This window comes from Schistocerca gregaria, chromosome 2, assembly GCF_023897955.1.
Source record: "Schistocerca gregaria isolate iqSchGreg1 chromosome 2, iqSchGreg1.2, whole genome shotgun sequence".
Taxonomy (NCBI): Eukaryota; Metazoa; Arthropoda; class Insecta; order Orthoptera; family Acrididae; genus Schistocerca; species Schistocerca gregaria.
This window is the reverse complement of record NC_064921.1, coordinates 928,642,077-928,662,678: the sequence shown is the minus strand read 5'-3', so window position 1 is coordinate 928,662,678 and position 20,602 is coordinate 928,642,077. Positions and strand designations below refer to the sequence as shown.

The window sequence follows — 20,602 nt, the reverse complement described above, 5'->3', positions numbered from 1 at the left end:
CAGCCCAGTGCTTGCCTCCTCATTTTCTTTCTTGCATCTTGTGTCATTTGCTGAGCAGCTAAATCTGCTTCACGTACACGAAGCTCATCCAGTTCCTGCAGTCCTTTAGCTGTGTTCTGTCCAGATCTTACCCTTAACTTCTCCAGAACCAGAATGCTTAGTCATTTTATTTGTGTATAAAAGGCAATAGAAGTTAGCTTACTACAAAAATATATCGGAAACAAAGGGCTGATTTGTTTTTTCATTATGCCAACTTTTGTGACTTAGCAGTAGACACAAAACAAAGCAATTCACAGCCTTTTAGACTGTGTAGTTCCCAAGATTGCCAAGATATGACTGCTCAACTGTGGCAGTATAGGTGTGGCTGCAAAATTTGACAGTCACACATCAACATTCAAAATATTATTTGAAGGTCTCCCAATTGTCTGATTTTAATGTATTATATGCCAAAAGGTTCAGGAAAGTCCAAAGTACATTATGGAGTAGAAAACAGAAAATGTCAAATTTCACGTACAATGTCCCCTTAATGTGTTTGGCATTAACATAATTTGATGTGACCAACGTGAGAAATAGTGAGAGATTTGAAGAAAACCTTTGTATAATTAGAAGAGAGGAGGGAATTAGCAGTCTCTGATAATTTAGTAAATAATATTTGTTACGAGTGTAGACGGCAAAGAGGATGATTATGAATGTGAACCACATCTCAGGCTATTAGCCATGATAACTTTAGAAAGCACAGTATAAACTGTCAGTCTGATTCTCATGGTTGAAACCTGAAAAGTGAAATAAAATTAGTCAAAATGATGTTGCTATCGGAGATACATGAGGAAATAGTTACTTGGTAGCAGGCATTCCATTCTAAAACCAAAGGATAAAACAGTAAAAAGAGTGGGGTCATTGACAGGGACACAAAACAGAATGAAAACATACGGGGGGGGGGGGGGGGGGGCGTCGTGCACACGGTAGCTCATCAAAGGATTTGGATTTGGGCGAAACCCAGCAAAGTATACATTCTTTTTGTGTGCGTGTCAGTGACCCAAAATGTCAAGTACTCGGCAAGTGTTCTCCTTTACCCTAAATTATTTACATTCTGTCATAACTTTCCTTACCAGATTTGTGCTATTTTCTTTGTTATTTGGTTCCCAAGTAGTTGGCCTTTGTCATTGGAGATCAGTTTTCGTGTGTGCACCAATTCCATAGACAGGTAGCAAAGTGTACATGTCTTTGTGAAATTTATTGACAGGAAATATTGACATTTACAGGCAACTTGGTATGCATGGTCACAATTTGCATATTTTTATGAATTTAGTTATTGCCTATGTGCTATTTTATGTGCATGTGAAACAGTTGTATTTGTAATATTTGGCTTGATTTATAAGTAACACACCATATTTTGCCTATGATTAGGAGTTTTGGAAGAATTGTAATTTACAGTTAAAGCAGTTGTTATACTATATTTTATTTTTTGCATTTTATGATGTGTTACCAATAACACGATTGAAATACAGGTTCTAAATGTTGATGAAAGTAAACGTTGGGACTTGACTGCTAATGAAGTGCGTAATCAGTATAATTCATCGGAGTCACTGGTACGCCTTATATCTCTCACAATGCAGGATGCTGCTTTCATCCTAAGGCTCATGTGTGACCTAAATGTTTTGCCTTTGGCACTTCAAATAACCAATATTGCTGGTAAGTACGTGAAAAAATTATTATATTTTGTGGACTCTGGAACTGGAGTTTGAGTCAGAATAATCTGTGAAATAAATTGTACTCCAAATGCTTAGCTTTATAAGAAAAGTTGTATGTGGCTGCCTTACATCTTACAAATATTCGTTGTGAAAATAATCATTAAAAAGGGATGCTGTTAAACACTGGAAATGCTAATTCAGACTTTTGTTCCTTTATTTATGTCATATGTCATACACAGTTTCGTTTTATTTGAAATTATTTACAGTGAAACTAGTTCTCTAATATCATAAGTCAGCAGTTTAATTACCAAAAATATTTGACCCTGTCTGTGCAAAGTACGTTTTGTTGAAGAGACTTACACTGCTGAAGGAACTTTCATGTAACCTTAAAAATCTTTATTTGAAACAACCTTGAACTGGTTCATCTCAATGTTTAGAACACTTGCTACAACTGATGATGATGATCCATGATAGGAATTTTGGAAAGGTGAAGGTTGATTGCTCACTAGAGAAATGGATCCTTGATATTGACAAAATAGTGTAAGTGTTCAAAAAGAATTATTGTTTCTTGCCACAACAGTTAGTGCTGTGATAATACAAAATTAAAATATTTTGCCTTGTGCTATTTGTCATCTGCGGTGGTGCAGCAGTTGCAGTCACTGGCTGTCAAACAGGTCATAGTTTGATTCCTACCTCATGCAGTTATTTATCATATGAAATTTATGGTTTAAGGAGGTTTTTGAGACTTTGTTATTCACGGAACATTGGAATTTGCTAGAACTTTCTTTTGTGTGAAGTGTTAGTTCTTGTTGACAGCCCTGGCGTCATTAGTGGTGGTCAGTTCTGGATTCTATGCGAGAATGTAAAACATTAAAGATAAAACTCTAAAGCTAACAAATTTCCATGGATTGGGGGCCAATGAGCAGTAGACAGACACATAGTTATAAATGCTAAATCATCTTTGTGCAGCAGTATACAGCTAAATCCTCAACTAATTGGTGAATGATTATCTTAGCTCTTTTCATTTTTTGTGTTCCTCCCACGTTACACTTTACAAATGCTGTGAGCACACGTAACAGCATAACTGGTAGAACCTGAAGAAAAAAGATTATTTGGTCAGTTCTCTAAATGTTGTGCAAAAATGGAAATAAAAACTCGTTTGAACACTCGTAAGTGCAGCAATAATCAGTCGCACTGAGAAAACCGTGGATTAATGGGTGCCGTATCCATGGAATTCGATAAGCCACTTGTGCTCTCCTGGCCGTGCTAAATGGTTAGCACTTCAGGGAGCTCAATGTTCATATGCTGGGTATGAGTTTAACAAACCAGAGTTGAATTACCTGGGGACTGGCAAACCCTGTCAGTCCTCCGTAATCGTAAGCTGTGTGCGTACTTCAGCGACTGCCATGCAGTGCGGCAGTGGAACATTATGCGTCACAGCGATTGGGGATCTTGACTTCACCTCCCAGATCGCGATGATGGTATAATTGTCTCTAATATATGTAAAAATGAACCTCAGTCTCAAGGTATGCTGCACACTGATGAGATGCATTGCTGTTGAGGAGGAACATTCATTCCTGGGCAAACCCTGGGGGATGAGCCTCACCTCTGTTTTGTAATGCGTACTCTGGCAAGCTGGGCTCTGTCAAGGTGGATCTTCATATCCGTTCATGCTCGTGGGAATACCATGATGAATCCGCAACTTAAAAACCTTCCCAACACAATGCGTGCACCATTGGGAGTACTTGCAGTCATTCTTCCAAGAGACTGTGGAAGGCTAGTCCTTCTGATGCTCTGGTTGTCTGTAATAACAGGGCTCAAGAAGTCATAAATCAGTATCTTTTTCTAATGATCAACAGGAAGACGGGGACATTTAAGAAAGTGGCCCTTTCTATATCCATAAATGTTTAGAAACATTAAGTGGTACCTTAAAATCTATTAAAGCGTCACCAAGTGGTTCCTTGTTCATCGAAACCAACAGATCAAAGCAGTTGGAACTCCTAATGAATGGGGGGGAGAGGGGGGGAAGGAAAAAAAAAGTGTGATTATGATACGGTTGTTGAGATGCACATCTTTCTCACCAAGGATGTAGTCACATGACGTACTGTTGTGGACATGGATACCTAATCCTATGTGATGGTGCAAGTGCCAGTGATTTGGCCACACAGTACTGAGCTGGAGACGCGAAGCAACTTGTAGGAAATGTGGAAAGGCAACCCATGAATCTGGCACAGTCAGCCTGTGAAGCCAAGACTGGGCAACATTTGTTGAAGAGCATAAAATTTAGGAAATACAAATTGCCAACTTAAATGGTTTAGCCTTAAAATGTATGGAAATTGCAGCATTTTACAGTTTTACAGATGAACGGTGTCATTTTGCAACTTCACAAACAATAATATGAAAAGTTAACATTTGATGTCACCCCAATTCCATACAATTTATTATTTGCTTGGATCAAAGGCAAGTCTATGATAGTTGACAAGTCGTTGTTTGTAACGATTGGTACTTATAACTGTGTGATGTTTGTGTCTTCATTGGAAAGGAATTTAAAGCCTGGATAACAGTTCTTCCATGTGAATCTTATGTGTCTACAAGCTCTGTGCTGCAAATTCTTTGTTCCGCTCCATTTGCTTATTGTGATTTAATCCATATTCTTTGACCACATATGGACTAATTACATTCATTTCACGTGTGTGTGTGTGTGTGTGTGTGTGTGTGTGTGTGTGTTGTGTGTGTGTTGTGTGTGTGTGTGTGTGTGTGTGAGAGAGAGAGAGAGAGAGAGAGAGAGAGAGAGAGAGAGAGAGAGAGAGAATGAGGGGGTACTATGTGCATATTTTTTGTTCACGAGGTTGACGTCATGTTTTAACCCTTTCATGACCAAACTATTTTTTGCTCAGTTTTTTAAATGTTTGTTTTGAATTTTGCTTAAGGAATAGCTTCTAAAGTGAAATGTATAAAAAGTGTATGATTGCTATTACCAGTTTTTTAAAAAATATTTTAAGTTGTACTTACATGTACCATTGGTCATTAGGTGGGAGTATTGCATAGGTTTGAATAAAAACAGAGCATGAGAGACAACATTTAATTTCAGCTACAACTTTTACAAAAAAAATAATTAATTTTTGTGACAGTTTAAACAAATACAAGGGTTATATTACAAATGATGATTGATGTTAATTTTACCAGTGCTGATATCGGGAACATTTATTTTCTATGAAATTTTTCGAAGCAGGCATGTGCACATAGAGGACCTTTGCAGTGTATGCACATCATGTTGGTTCGTACTTCCTTCTGTTTTGTGCTGCAGAACCTGCAGCGTTTCCTTGTGTCTTTTACTGGGAAATGTTTTACAGCTTGACACCTGACTTGTTTCTTCTTAGAAAATTGGGTCTTCCTCTTCTTTTGATTTCATGACCCACTGTTAGTTGTCTGATAAGCGAACGGTGAAAAGATAACTGGTTATGACCTCCTCCATGCTTACAGTTCCACATTATGAAACAGTTAACAGTTGCCAGGTCAATTACAAAAAAGGAAAGACGATGCCACCACTTTAGAGATTGCCTTCCAATTGCATATCTCCCATGCATCTGATCAAAGCGATCCACACCTCTCTTAAATGTATTATACTCAACAACTTCTTTAGGACAGAATACCTCTGATGAAGTACCATCTCTGTTTTTCCTATTGACGAAGGTTACAACTTTTGGGCTATGATAAGTGCGTAGTATTGTCACAATCTTGTTGTCTTGCCATTTTATTGCTGAGACACATCCCTTTGTTTTGAACTTAAACTGCCTCCATTGCAATTTGTCTTGTTTCTTCATCATACCTGGAAGTACCTTCCTTTTTGTCCTCACTGTTCCAACCCCAAAAAGTTTTCTTTTCATTTGGTGACTTAATCAGGTTGTATGATACAAAAAAGTTATTGAACACAATTAGTCGGTGAGACTGCAGGTGTGATTCAGTTAGATGGAGCACAACATTTTTTCCCAAACTGAACAATAGTCTTGGGTGTGCTTCTTTCCGGTATACACCTCGAACTGGGTTATGAAACCTGTTTTTGAATTGGTGAGAGACCAAATTTTGTAACCTCGTTTTACATACTTCATTGGAAGCTACTGCTTTATAGAAAAGCGCCCTTTGAATGGGACCATACTTTCATCAAAAGCAATGATACTTATGGAGTGTGTACTTTTTTCAAATTGTTATTGATAGCATCACTTATTGGGCGTAATTTGCGTAGTCCATCATAACAGGCTTCACCTCTTGGTACTGCTGTAGCATTGTCATTGCAATGAATCTTTTCAGTCAGTTTTTTTAACCTAGTTTTACTCATTAGTTGAGAAATTGCACTTACACTTAAAAGTGGTTGGTGGACCGATAGTGACTTGGCTCGGGCTGCCTAAGTATTCCCATTAGAATGTAAATGGCAATAAAATATTTTATTTCTTCAACATCAGTGCCTTTACAATTGCAGGTGGCCTGTCTTACCGTTTTACCTATAGTAATGTTGTCACATATTTGAGTTGCATAGAGGTTAGTTTCATCTTTGATCTTCCTCAAACAATCATCAGTAAAAACTGTAAAAAAAAAATAATCTATTTCTTTAACATTTTGTCCAAAATCAAACTTCATATCAGCACTTCCATCAAGAGATACTGAGAAGTTTTCAATATAAGTAACAGTGTCATCCACTCTGTTTCAGTTTCATTGGCATGTTTGGCCCCATTCTCTTATTTTTCACACACAATAACTTCATTTGCAGTGTCATTGGTAACTTCGGTGACATTTTATTTTCCTGCACACGCAATACCATCATTTTCTGCCACCTCCAGTCTAGCACAGTCAGCATTGTTGTGATGACCATAGCTAGGTGGCTCATCCAATGTCGTATGCAGTGTAGTATCAATAGATTTACTATTGGATGCATCAAGATGGGTGAGTTCATCTGCAGCTTCATCATCACTTGCTTCGTCTGAAAATTCTTCATTATCAGGAAGCGAAAAGTAATACTCAAGAAGTTCTTCATCTTTCAGACGTGACATTTCTGAAAATAAAACGGAAGTAAGGTCTGCATTTAGGCTAGCACACAGTTGTTGTTGTTGTTGTTGTCTTCAGTCCGGAGACTGGTTTGATGCAGCTCTCCATGCTACTCTATCCTGTGCAAGCTTCTTCATCTCCCAGTACCTACTGCAACCTACATCCTTCTGAATCTGCTTAGTGTATTCATCTCTTGGTCTCCCTCTACGATTTTTACCCTCCACGCTGCCCTCCAATACTAAATTGGTGATCCCTTGATGCCTCATAACATGTCCTACCAACCGATTCCTTCTTCTGGTCAAGTTGTGCCACAAACTTCTCTTCTCCCCAATTCTGTTCAATATCTCCTCATTATTTACGTGATCCACCCATCTAATCTTCAGCATTCTTCTGTAGCACCACATTTCGAAAGCTTCTATTCTCTTCTTGTCAAAACTATTTATCGTCCATGTTTCACTTCCATACATGGCTACACCCCATACAAATACTTTCAGAAACGACTTCCTAACACTTAAATCTATACTTGCTTGCCATTGCCAGTCTACATTTTATATTCTCTCTACTTCCACCATCATCAGTAATTTTGCTGCCCAAATAGCAAAACTCCTTTACTACTTTAAGTGCCATATTTCCTAATCTAATTCCCTCAGCATCATCTGACTTAATTCGACTACATTCCATTATCCTCGTGTTGTTATTGTTGATGTTCATCTTATATCATCCTTTCAAGACACTGTCCATTCCGTTCAACTACTCTTCCACGTCCTTTGCTGTCTCTGACAGAATTACAATGTCATCGGCGAACCTCAAAGTTTTTACTTCTTCTCCATGAATTTTAATATCTACTCCGAACTTTTCTTTTGTTTCCTTTACTGCTTGCTCAATATACAAATTGAATAACATCGGGGAGAGGCTACAACCCTGTCTCACTCCTTTCCCAACCACTGCTTCCCTTTCATGCCCCTCGACTCTTATAGCTGCCATCTTGTTTCTGTACAAATTGTAAATAGCCTTTCGCTCCCTGTATTTTACCCCTGCCACCTTCAGAATTTGAAAGAGAGTATTCCAGTCAACATCGTCAAAAGCTTTCTCTAAGTCTACAAATGCTAGAAAAGTAGGTTTGCCTTTTCTTAATCTTTCTTCTAAGATAAGTCGTAAGGTCAGTATTGCCTCACGTGTTCCAACATTTCCACGGAATCCAAACTGATCCTCCCTGAGGTCCGCATCTACCAGTTTTTCCATTCGTCTGTAAAGAATTCGCGTTAGTATTTTGCAGTTGTGACTTATTAAACTGATAGTTTGGTAATTTTCACATCTGTCAGCACCTGCTTTCTTTGGGATTGGAATTATTATATTCTTCTTGAAGTCTGAGGGTATTTCGCCTGTCTCATACATCTTGCTCACCAGATGGTAGAGTTTTGTCATGACTGGCTCTCCCAAGGCTGTCAGTAGTTCTAAAGGAATGTTGTCTACTCCGGGGGCCTTGTTTCGACTCAGGTCTTCCAGTGCTCTGTCAAACTCTTCACGCAGTATCTTACCTCCCATTTCGTCTTCATCTACATCCTCTTCCATTTCCATAATATTGTCCTCAAGTACATCGCCCTTGTATAAACCTTCTATATACTCCTTCCACCTTTGTGCCTTCCCTTCTTTGCTTAGAACTGGGTTGCCATCTGAGCTCTTGATATTCATACACGTGGTTATCTTCTCTCCAAAGGTCTCTTTAATTTTCCTGTAGGCAGTATCTATCTTACCCCTAGTGAGATAAGCCTCTACAACCTTACATTTGTCCTCTAGCCATCCCTGCTTCGCCATTTTGCACTTCCTGTCGATCTCATTTTTGAGACGTCTGTATTCCTTTTTGCCTGCTTCATTTACTGCATTTTTATATTTTCTCCTATCATCAATTAAATTCAATATTTCTTCTGTTACCCAAGGATTTCTAGCAGCCCTCGTCTTTTTACCTACTTGATTATCTGCTGCCTTCAGGACTTCATCCCTCAGAGCTACCCATTCTTCTTCTACTGTGTTTCTTTCCCCCATTCCTGTCAATTGTTCCCTTATGCTCTCCTTGAAACTCTGTACAATCTCTGGTTCTTTCAGCTTATCCAGATCCCATGTCCTTAAATTGCCACCTTTTTGTAGTTTCTTCAGTTTTAACCTACAGGTAATAACCAATAGATTGTGGTCAGAGTCCACATCTGCCCCTGGAAATGTCCTACAATTTAAAACCTGGTACCTAAATCTCTGCCTTACCATTATATAATCTATCTGATACCTTTTAGTATCTCCAGGATTCTTCCATGTATACAACCTTCTTTTATGATTCTTGAACCAAGTGTTAGCTATGATTAAGTTATGCTCTGTGCAAAATTCTACCAGACGGCTTCCTCTTTCATTTCTTAGCCCCAATCCATAATCACCTACTATGTTTCCTTCTCTCCCTTTTCCTACTGACGAATTCCAGTCACCCATGACTATTAAATTTTCTTCTCCCTTCACTACCGGAATAATTTCTTTTATTTGATCATACATTTCATCAATTTTTTCATCATCTGCAGAGCTAGTTGGCATATAAACTTGTACTATTGTAGTAGGCATGGGCTTTGTGTCTATCTTGGCCACAATGATGCGTTCACTATGCTGTTTGTAGTAGCTTACCCGCACTCCTATTTTTTTATTCATTATTAAACCTACTCCTGCATTACGCCTATTTGATTTTGTATTTATAACCCTGTATTCACCTGACCAAACGTCTTGTTCCTCCTGCCACCGAACTTCACTAATTCCCACTATATCCAACTTTAATCTATCCATTTCCCTTTTTAAATTTTCTAACCTACCTGCCCGTGTAAGGGATGTGACATTCCATGCTCCAATCCGCAGAACGCCAGTTTTCTTTGTCCTGATCACGACGCCCTCCTGAGTAGTCCCCACCCGGAGATCTGAATGGGGGACTATTTTACCACCGGAATATTTTACCCAAGAGGACCCCATCATCATTTAATCATACAGTAAATCTGCATGTCCTCGGGAAAAATTATGACTGTAGTTTCCCCTTGCTTTCAGCCGTTCGCATTACCAGCACAGCAAGGCCGTTTTGGTTAATGTTGCAAGGCCAGATGAGTCGCAAGGCCAGATCAGTCAATCATCCAGACTGTTGCCCCTGCAACTACTGAAAAGACTGCTGCCCCTCTTAAAGAACCACATGTTTGTCTGGCCTCTCAACAGATACCCCTCCGTTGTGGTTGCACCTACGGTACGGCCATCTGTATCGCTGAGGCACGCAAGCCTCCCAACCAATGGCAAGGTCCATGGTTCATGGGGGGAGCACACAGTATTGTACAACAAATTGTTATTGTTGTTGTTGTTGTTGTCCCACTGACCACGTGATTGATATTTCATGCAGTCAAAAACTAAAACCTATTTACCAATTCACTGAAATACATTTTACACTGAAATTACATGTAATATTTACAAATAAATGATAAGAAACACAATAATTACAGTTATTATGCTTACATTGCTTATTTACAAAAGAAAATTTGAAAAATATGCAAAAACTTGCACAGAAGTGATCAAACAAGCTCACTGCATCAACCAACTTGAAGCAGAATGCAGCTGTTTGGCGGGAAGAAGTCTGTAATGGTTTCAAGTAGTAGCGAAGGCTTCCAGTAGATGCTGGCACACCACAGATGTGGGTTTCTGTTGTCCCCTTGGTTGTGAAGCACGAAAAAGTGAAGTGGGACACACATGTCCCATGGGTCATGAGAGGGTTAATGGTTTAAGACTTTGTTTGGTGTGACATGTATCTTTTGATATTAATATTGCACATGGTCGAAGAAACAATTTAAGTAGTCATGTGAAGTGCGGTTAACAAGTAAATTATGTTAATCAGAGAAAGATAACAAGAAAGTCAACACCTCTTTTGCCAAGCCTGGAAACATTGACAGTGGTGTAATTAGGACTGAGTGTCTGGTTTTACTTCCTTTTTGGTGGAACACAGTGGCCCTCAAGAGCGGGTGATCATGCTGGTGCTTTATTTCAGATGATATTTCCCACATAAAAAGTTGTAAAGAAATATAGGTGTGGTTGCATGAAAATTATATGTGTTGTAAATAAAATGACCAAAAAGGCGTCATCTGAAGTTGTTAATTGCCTTCAGAACAGACCATTTTCTTTGGCAGTGGCTGGGAGCAATTATACAAATGCCAAGTTGTATCCTGTTATTACATCCTGTGGTATCCCACAGGAACAAACAGTGAGCACTGTGCTATCCATACCAACATTAGATGGGGCTCAACAGGGCAAAAGTTACATGATCTTACCACAGCTGATTTCTCATAACATACCAATTGAAAACTTCGGTTTTCTGCACTGACAATGCACCTGTTACGATAGGACACAAAAATGGGGTTTCAGCAGTTCTGAAGGAAGTTAAACCAAGTATCGCCATCATAGGTTGCATTTCCCACCTGATTAATCTAGCAGCTGGAAGATTACTTGTGAAGTGGATGAGATCCTTGGTGATATATTTTATTTCTTAGAGAAGAGTATCAAGAGGAAAAAACACCTTCAGAAATTTCAGAACTTGCACAGTAAAGAGGCAAAGAAAAATCTGAAGTATGTGCATACTAGGTGGTTATCTTTAGGCAGAAGTTTGTATAGACTTTTGGACCACTGTGATCTGCATCTTTGTTTTTTTCAAGGAGGAAGTAATATTAAGGACCCAAAACATTTCCACAAGCTTGATGTCTTTCAGAATACATAGAGTTCAACAAAGTGGGTCCAAAGAGTATCAGAAGAAGAGAATTCTTGATTCTGCTACTACTCATGCACCTAAAAGAAAAATTATTCTTCCAAATGTGTCGAACCTATCCTAAAAAGTAAGACTTCGGCTGCAGCATGTGATGAAAAATTATTTATGTTCCTTTACTCAGACTTGGACAAAGCCTTTTGCCCTTTGCTTCATGTGACTATTACTGTATGTGACAAATTGAATATTGCCCTTCAGACTTGTTCCCCAGAAGATCACTTTTTATTTGAGCTCCTAATGGATTTGCTGAAGTACTGAAGTAGTTGTTCACCAGGTTTGTTAAGCCCAAAATCGTTAAAATCTCCTCATTGCTTGAAGTTGAGTACTACTTGATTCAAAATGAAAGAACTCATGATGATTTAGTTATTGGCATTCAGACATCAAACACAGTGAATGATCTCCAGGATACAGATAAATTCCTTTTCTTTTCATCAGTGAGATACTACTTTTGTACTGCCTGCAACTACATCATCAACAAGTTTCCACTCAAGGATGATGTGTTAAGCACACTCAAGCTACTTGGTTAGAAAAAATTGAAAATTTACAGTTTTCTTTCATTTATGTTTTCTTGGGATCATTTCCTATCATGTTATGCAAGGAAGAGAATGAAACTGCAGATGAGGTGGTGAATGGGCTTCAAAGGAAGTTACAGCTATTCAGGTAGGTGACAATTTGGTTACTTATCAAGGTGATGCAAGTGATTCCAGTTGGGAACTTGGAGAGAGGATGAACTTCATATGTAGAACCAAATATTTAGTGTAATGTTCTCTATTCTCACCACACTCCATAGCAATGCAAGATCTGGACGCATTTTCAGCCTTGTGAAGAAAAAGAGAACAGAGTTCAGATCACCCATGTCCATTGACTCTCTTGAGTGTATTTCTGTTTTCAAGACCAGGAATTCTGGTCCCTGTTATGACAAATCATTTTCTCAAGACTTTTTGTAAGAAACGAAAAAGGCCATGACTATGACTTAAAAGTCAAACTAGCATGTGATTTGCAGCGTGTTATAATTTCTTACCCATTTTACATTAAAAAGTTTTATTGTGTAAAGCCTCTTTCAGTTATCATACATCTGCTTAATTTATAAAGGAAGTTCTGTGTATACTCCAAACCAATATTCACCATGCCTGCTGCTGTTTAACATGGATTCCTTCTTGATTATTATGTCCATCTACAAATCATTGGCCTATGATGTAAGTAAATGTGATTTCATTGAGGTATCCTGTTTAAAACATGAGTTATTGTATTTTGTAGCCCAGAACTATTAGTATTTTAATCAAAAATATGTCAAAAATCATTAGATTTTTTGCGTGCGTGAGTTTTACGGATAGCCCAAGAAGTTGGCAGGTATGGAAATAAATGTGGCAATGTCCGTATCATATTCAGAAGCCAAGAAAAAATACAAGGCAAAGAAACACCCGGTCTTTGCCACTTATTTTGCTGTTCCACCATGTTCTCCGACTTTGTTCTTAGGATTGGGCTCCCAGAGCAGTTTACAGATTCTTATGCAGCATTGTTTGCTATCATCAGAGCACTGGAGTAGACGAGAAGCATCATGGCAAGGAATTCCTTATCTGCTCAGATTCCCTAAGTGCCCTTCTTGCTATGCACTCATCAGATAGCTTGTGCAAGAAGTCAAGGACATTCTCCTCTTTTTGCAGGATGAAAAAGGAAATTATTTACTGCTGGGTTCCAGGGCACATCGGGATCCAGGGGAAATAAACTTGCTGATGCCAAGCACACATGTTCCTTTTTACCTCCGAATAACTGTTCAGTTCCCGTGCAGGCTGTTACCACATATATGACTGAGAAGACAATGAGTTACTGGAAGGCTCAGTGACTGGAAGTACAGAGTAATATACTGTGTGAAGCGAAACCTTCAGAGCGACCGTGGTTTACTTCCTTCTATCCATGACGAGGTGAAGAAGTAGCCCTTGCAAGGCTTCAAGTGGAACATTTCCCTTTGACACACCTTTCTTTTGCACTGCAAGGGACTACCAGTGTCTCACAGATGTGGAACACTGTTATTGATATTTAACTGCTTGTGTGTGACAATGTTAGGACAAATGTGGGTCTCGCTCAGGATCTGCCCTATATTTTATATAATAATGAAATGAGTTTGGTTTGTGTTTTAAGTTTCTGTGCGATTTCAGGACTCCTTCGCGAAATATTGGGAGATTTTAATGTGTTGCAGAGTGGCTTCGTCATCCATTATTTCTAAGTAGATACCACACCTCAATAATCAGGGCCCCTTTTGATGTGCCTGTACTGGAATTTTACCCTTTATCTTATTTTGTTATTCTGGTGTGATTTATCTGCATTTTATGGTTGCTTTTTATGTTAAAATGTCAGTGTTGTCATTTAAATTCATGCTTGTTGATGTAGCTGGTTTAAAATGTAGTGTTCTTTTTTAGTTAATAGTCATCAACTTCATCTCTCTTTATTTCATTTTGGATGCTGGTGACCTTGCCATTAAGAGCCTTACAACACAAATAATGATCATGATAATCCTCGTCCTCATCACAACCGCCACTGAGAAAATGTGAGAGATCATGTAGCATTGATAATGATTTCAATTTAATGCATTAAGAGTGACGCTATTTTCATCAGTTAGAGAATACTGACCTACATGAAAGTTTGTTGTCTTTTCATATTACAGATACTGTAGTTTTATTGTTACATTCTACACAAAACGTGATTTTAACGCTTTTGTCATGTGTGTAAATACTTTGGTATTCGCTTGTTGTAGGAAATGTTATGTCTCGAACTTTGCTTGGTGGTCGATCTGAACGGAATGAATTTCTCCTACTCCATGCCTTCTCAGAGAAGGATTACATTGTTCCGGATAAAGAGTATGGCAGGAAAAAGGTTGCACATGTAAGTATTTCACAGTTAAACAAAAACTGTAGGAGTTCATTGTTATAAAGTTAATACTCTTATTTGTAATGTGGATTTAGTTAAGAAATCATGTTCATATAATCATTTGCTCAGAAATTCCCTAGATCTTCTATTTCTGAAACTCTGTTCCAGTTTTCATGTATTTTTAGCTGTGACTTTTCCAATGTGAAATACATGCTAGTCATATTTACACAAAGACTTCTTAACTTCATCCTCTGTTTGAATGCTGTGTTGATTGATGTGAAAACTTCACCAAAAGTCTCCTCAATTTGGTGTATTTTATAAATTTGATAGTATGTTGGACAAAATCGGCTTCTGTGGTTGAATTAATATTTACTTTTGTGCACTTGCTTAGACTAGAAAAGCTGTAGAGCCTCTTACGTGTCTGTATGCTCCACCAATAAATCTTTGGGTAAATAATTGCATTACTTTATTTTCTGAAAACAAAGATGTGAATTTCTAAATAAATTGTAACTTAGTCACATTCAAGTGAAATTAAACAACTGAATGAAATACACAAAATGAAAAAGAAATCGAGATGCGTAAAATTAACCTGTGACATCCATCCCTCCATATTGTAGAGCCTGGGGTAGATGGCCTCTACAATGGTAGTGTTGATGATCAACAGACACTCATTTTATTAGAAAACAAACTGCAGCACTTATGGCATTGTTCCATTGTGCCAATGCCCCTTTGATGTCTGATGACAGCACTGAGCATGGCGTACTGCTGCAGCGGATACCCAGTGGCCTGTTGGCAGCTGTGTCGGAATGCTGATACATGGCATGATTCTTCAGTTTCTTATCATGTATTTGTTGATTGAACTGTCCACGGATGTACTGCCCTCTCACAGTGTCCAAAGTGCACAGTATTTTGGCAGTCAGACATGTTGCAATCATCAGGTGCGCTGATGAACTGAGTTCTTGAGGGAAACGTAGCTGACTCACATCCCCTGCCTCCATGAGCTGCTCCCTGCAGTCTGTGCCCGCGGGTCTCATGTCAGCAGTTGTTGAGACGATTGCATTGCCATCTATGATAGCGTTAATGCAAGTTCTCTGTCGACCGTGGTCACCAGATCCTTTTGTTTTCTGAGAGTCTTCTTAATTAAATTCAGTGCTGGTTCCCAAGACTTGCTAAGATCTTAGCTGCGATCACGGTCGATGAGATCATCCTTGATGTGAATTTCTGACTCCTCTAGAAATTTGCATCATTGATGATCTCATTAGCCAAGATTGCAGCTATAATCTTAGCAATGCTTGGGAAGCAGCACTGATTTCAATTAAGAAGACTCTCAGCAAACAAAATGATCTGGCAACCATGGTGGACAGAAAACTTTCACAAGTGCTGTCACAGTCATCAATGGTAGCGTATCCATGACTCTCGACGTGTGGCCGTGTGCACAGACCACCGAGGGACTAGCTTTTGGGGCAGGAGATATCAGTTGACCACACACCCTCAGGAGTTGAGTTTGTCAGTGCACCTGACGATGACGACATGTCAGATCACCAAAATATTCTGCACATTTGACACCCATGGCAGAACACCCATGGACTATTCTGATAGGTGATGTCCGTTCACCTGTGCAACTCTGGGCAGGGCGCCCCAGATGTGGAAGACTGTCATGGTTCTTGTAGAGGAAGACAGCTGCCAGTGGTGGTGTCCACCTTTGCTAGTAGAGGCATACATCAACAGTTTGCTGCACAGGTGCAGGCGGTGAAATGGCTGCACTGCGCTGATCACAAATGGATCATAGCTCAGAGCAATTCTGCTAAGACACAGAATACATATGTTTGTCAACTGCATGTTAAGTCTTAAGACACTAGGCCAGTATATTTCCATTTATGTATGATCTGCAGTTTCCGTAAGTGACTACTTATCATCTAACAGAGAAGTGATACCAAACTCTTCTCTTGTGTTGTATATCCCTTAACACTATAATGATTTTTACTTTGTTGATGAAATCATATGACTTTTCCCAATTTTTTCCCTCTTTATGATGGGGTATGAGGATCTAAAAAATATTTATATTTTCTTGGGCATTTCATGTGATATACCCGGAATGGCAGAATTTGATACTACTGTAATATCTTTTCTGAATACATGTAAATAATTCAACTAAGAGTTGTAAATGATCACCAATCACACAGACTTACTGAAGTCCATTGTTGTGTCCTGTCTCTTGCACATTCCAATCTACCAAAGTTTATATCATCAATAGACACTGAAGTGCCAAAGAAACTGGTATAGGCATGTGTGTTCAAATACAGATATATATAAATGTGCTGCTGTGTCGGTAGCACCTATATAAGACGGCAAGTGTCTGTCGCAGTTATTAGATTGGTTACTGCTGCTACAATGGCAGGTTATCAACATTTAAGGGAATTTGAACATGGGGTTATAGTCGGCGCACGAGCGATGGGACACGGCATCTCTCAGGTAGCAGTGAAGTTGGGATTTTTCCATACGACAATTTCACAAGTGTACCTGAATATCCGGAAAGGCATCAAATCTCTGACATCACTGTGAGTGGAGAAAGATCCTGCAAGAATGGGACCAGCAACAACTGAAGAGAATTGTTCAATGTGACAGAAGTATAACCCTTCCGCAAATTTCTGTAGATTTCAGTGCCAGACCATCAACAAGTGTCGGCATGCGAACCATTCCACGAAACATTGTCGATATGGGCTTTCGGTGCCGAAGGCCCATTTGTGTACCTTTAATGACTGCACAATACAAAGCTTGATGCCTCGCCTGCGCCCATCAACACAGACGTTGGATGCTGATGACTGGATACATATTGCTTGGTCGGACAAGTCTCATTTCAAATTGTATTTGTCAGCAGGGGACTGTTCAAGCCGGTGGAAGCTCTGTAATAGTGTGGGGCATGTACAGTTGGAGTGATATGGGACCCCCGGTACATCTAGATATGACTCTTGTGAATTCCGACAGATTTGGGCACTTCCAGCAGAAAAGTGTGTCACCCCACATGTCCAGAATTGCTACAGAGTGGCTCCAGGAACACTCTTCTGAGTTTAAATACTTCAGCTGGCCAGTAGATTCAGAAGAACTCTCCCCCCCCCCTCCCCCCCCACCCCTCTGTAATCTTACAAATTTATTGACAGCCCTACAGGATTCATGGTGTCAGTTCCCTCCAGCACTACTTCAGACATTAGTTGAGTCCATGCCACGTCGTGTTGCAGTAGTACTGTGTGCTGGGGGGGGGGGGGGGGGGGGGGGCCCTACATGATATTAGGCAGGTGTGCCAGTTTCTTTGGCTCCTTGGTCTAATGTAAATGGATAGATAGAAAAATCTGCTCACCAAGTGGCCACAGAACACGCATACAAACAGGTTTAAATTTTATGTTCTTTTGGAGCCAGTGGCTCTTTCTTCTGGTAGAAGAATTGAAGGGGAAGGAAGAGGGGTAAGGAAAAGGACTGGAGAGGTTAAGGGAAAGGGGTACAGTTCAGAAAAGTCACTCATAACTCCAAGGGAGGCTTGCAGGATGGGATGAGAAGGAAATACTGGTTTTCGGGGACTTATTTTCAGTAACAGTTGATAGGCAGTTCATTTAGTAACACCCAAACCAGATGATCTTTCTGTTCATAATGATCACTTCAACTTCCATTATGCACTGTGATGGTAATCCCAATCTTCAGGCTTTAAGTTCCACGATTCACAGTCCCGACAAGTTTTTTTTCATCTCAAATCAACAAACGCATGTCTTGCCATATTGTTGTACAAGCACTCACTAACTTTCCCTCACTGTACAAGGAGCGTTTGAATAGTTCATGCAAAGTCCCCGAGACGGCACCACCGGCGTGATTAGAAGTCATGTTTAGTTAGTAGCATCTTTGGAAAGAATGTACACCAAATTTCAGCCATATTGGTCTATTTCTTTGCGATTGGCATTCGTGTGAATCAAGGAAGTTGAGTGATTGTCAGAAAATGGACGGAAAAGAATTTTGTGTGGTGATTAAACATTACTTTATGAAAGGCAATACACATCAGGAGACTAAAGAGAAGCTTGATAAACATTACGGTGACTCTGCACCTTTGATTAGAACAGTTTGTAAGTGGTTTCCAAAATTTCAAAGTGGCCATATGGGCACAAGTTATGCTGAACGTTCTGGACGCCCTGTGGAGGTTAAGACTCCAGAAATCATTGATAAAATCCATAATACGATTATGGATGACAGAAGAGTTAAGGTGTGTGAGATTGCTAGTGCTGTGGGCATCTCGAATGAATGGGTACTTAATATTTTGTATAAACATCTGGACATGAGAAAGCTAACCGCAAGATGGGTTCCGCGATTGCTCACGCTTGAGCAAAAACGGAATTGTGTGAAGTGTTGCAAGGATGATCTGCAGCTGTTCAGGAAGAATCTACAGGACTTTAAACGTCGTTTCGTCACTGTGAACGAAACATGGGTACATTACTATACTCCTGAGACCAAAAAACAATCTAAACAATAGCTTACCAAGGGAGAATCTGCACCAAAAAAGGCGAAGACCATTCTTTTGGCTGGAAAGATTATGGTGACTGTCTTTTGGGATTCACAAGGGATAATCCTCATCGACTATCTGGAAAAGGGTAAAACTATTACAAGTGCATGTTATTCATCGTTATTGGACCATTTGAAAACCGAGCTGCAAGAAAAAACGCCAGCAATTGGACCGCAAAAAATTCTTTTTCCATCATGACAATGCACCAGCACGCATCTGCAGTTGTGGTCGCAAAATTATTGGAAATAGGATTGCAACTCGTTTCACATCCCCCCTATTCTCCAGACTTGGCTCCCTCGGACTACTATTTGTTCCCCAATTTGAAGAAATGGCTGGCAGGACAAAGATTTTATTCAAACAAAGGGGCGACTGCAGCATTTAATAGCCATTTTGCAGACTTGGACAGTTCCTATTATTCGGTAGGGGTCAACAAATTAGAACAGAGTTGGACAAAGGGTATAACTCTAAAATGAGACTATGTCGAAAAATTAAAAAAAGGTTTACCCCAAACACGTAAGTAGTTTTATTTTTGCACAGACTTTTCAAACACCCCTTGTATATCACAGCTCAACTGTGTTTCTGTTATTGCTGTGTGTGCTTTCATGTCTACGATTTACCTAGCAGTTCATCACTTCATGGTTAATATAGCAGATGCAAATAAAATAAACAAAAAAATTTAAAGCTTTTTCATATTCAGGTAATAATAAGAAAAGAGATTTATCCTTTAGAGAAAAATATGTTTTAACATTATTAGCGATCATAACTATGCTACACCATCTAAGATAAGAATACTAAAATCAAAAAAACTGAAAGAAATGACAGAAAAAAGAGAAAAATTACCTATCACTAATGGCTTTATCTTAACAAGTTCCATTTTTATCGTCCCTGTAATCTCCCTTCCTCATAGCAGTTCAATGCTACTACTACTTTAGCATTTTTACCTTTGTATACGGAATAGATCCAACGCAGCCTTGCCCACTGAAAATATGGCTGTGACCCAAAGATGCCCTTGGAGCATCTCTTGTTGTCTGCTTTACGTACAAATAACTGTACCTCACCTGTGTCTGGCAATCTGGACCACATAGGTTGGGTATATGGTCACTTTTTCACCTCTGACAGTGACAGAATTCTTCGGCTGATATTACCATGTATCTTCACTCATCCTCAGAGATTAGCACATATAGGGTGGGGCAAATAAGTGTCTCAGAGAACTGAGTTCCAGGGTAAAAAAAAAAGTAACTTTGGAAAGGAAAAACAGTACTAACTTGACTGTAACAGGTGTTAAGAGACCATTCGTCTCTCAGAACTTTTGGGCCCTGGTCAGCAAGTTGCTGAAGGTGGATTAAAGCTGGACTGTTTTAATTGCTGCAACACAATTTTCCAGAGCCCAAAATGATCTTCCCCAAGATCACCTTCTATCAGTAAATAATTTGAATATACCTTTTTGTAACTATGACTCATCAATAGCCCCCCCCCCCCCCCCCCCTCTGGAATTGCAATTCTTGAAGTCTGAGGGTACTTCATCTGTCTTAAAAAATATTTAGTTTGCAGTCAGGAATAATTAATGTGATGTTTCTGTAATACCCAATCATCAGCACCTACATTTTTAGAAGATGGAATTAGTTTGTTAAAACTCATTACTGTCGTGTA

General features: G+C 39.3%; 1 protein-coding gene across 2 annotated transcripts in view; it reads left to right on the top strand.

Moving 5' to 3' along the window:
* The window catches only part of LOC126335359 (DNA polymerase alpha catalytic subunit), a 253,333-nt gene that overhangs the window by 112,418 nt on the left and 120,313 nt on the right, over positions 1-20,602 (top strand). For both annotated transcript variants that reach the window (XM_049998549.1, XM_049998550.1), the window contains 2 exons: positions 1,509-1,692; positions 14,300-14,427. In XM_049998549.1, coding sequence (XP_049854506.1) covers positions 1,509-1,692; positions 14,300-14,427 — 312 coding nt within the window. The remainder of the gene's footprint in view (positions 1-1,508; positions 1,693-14,299; positions 14,428-20,602) is intronic.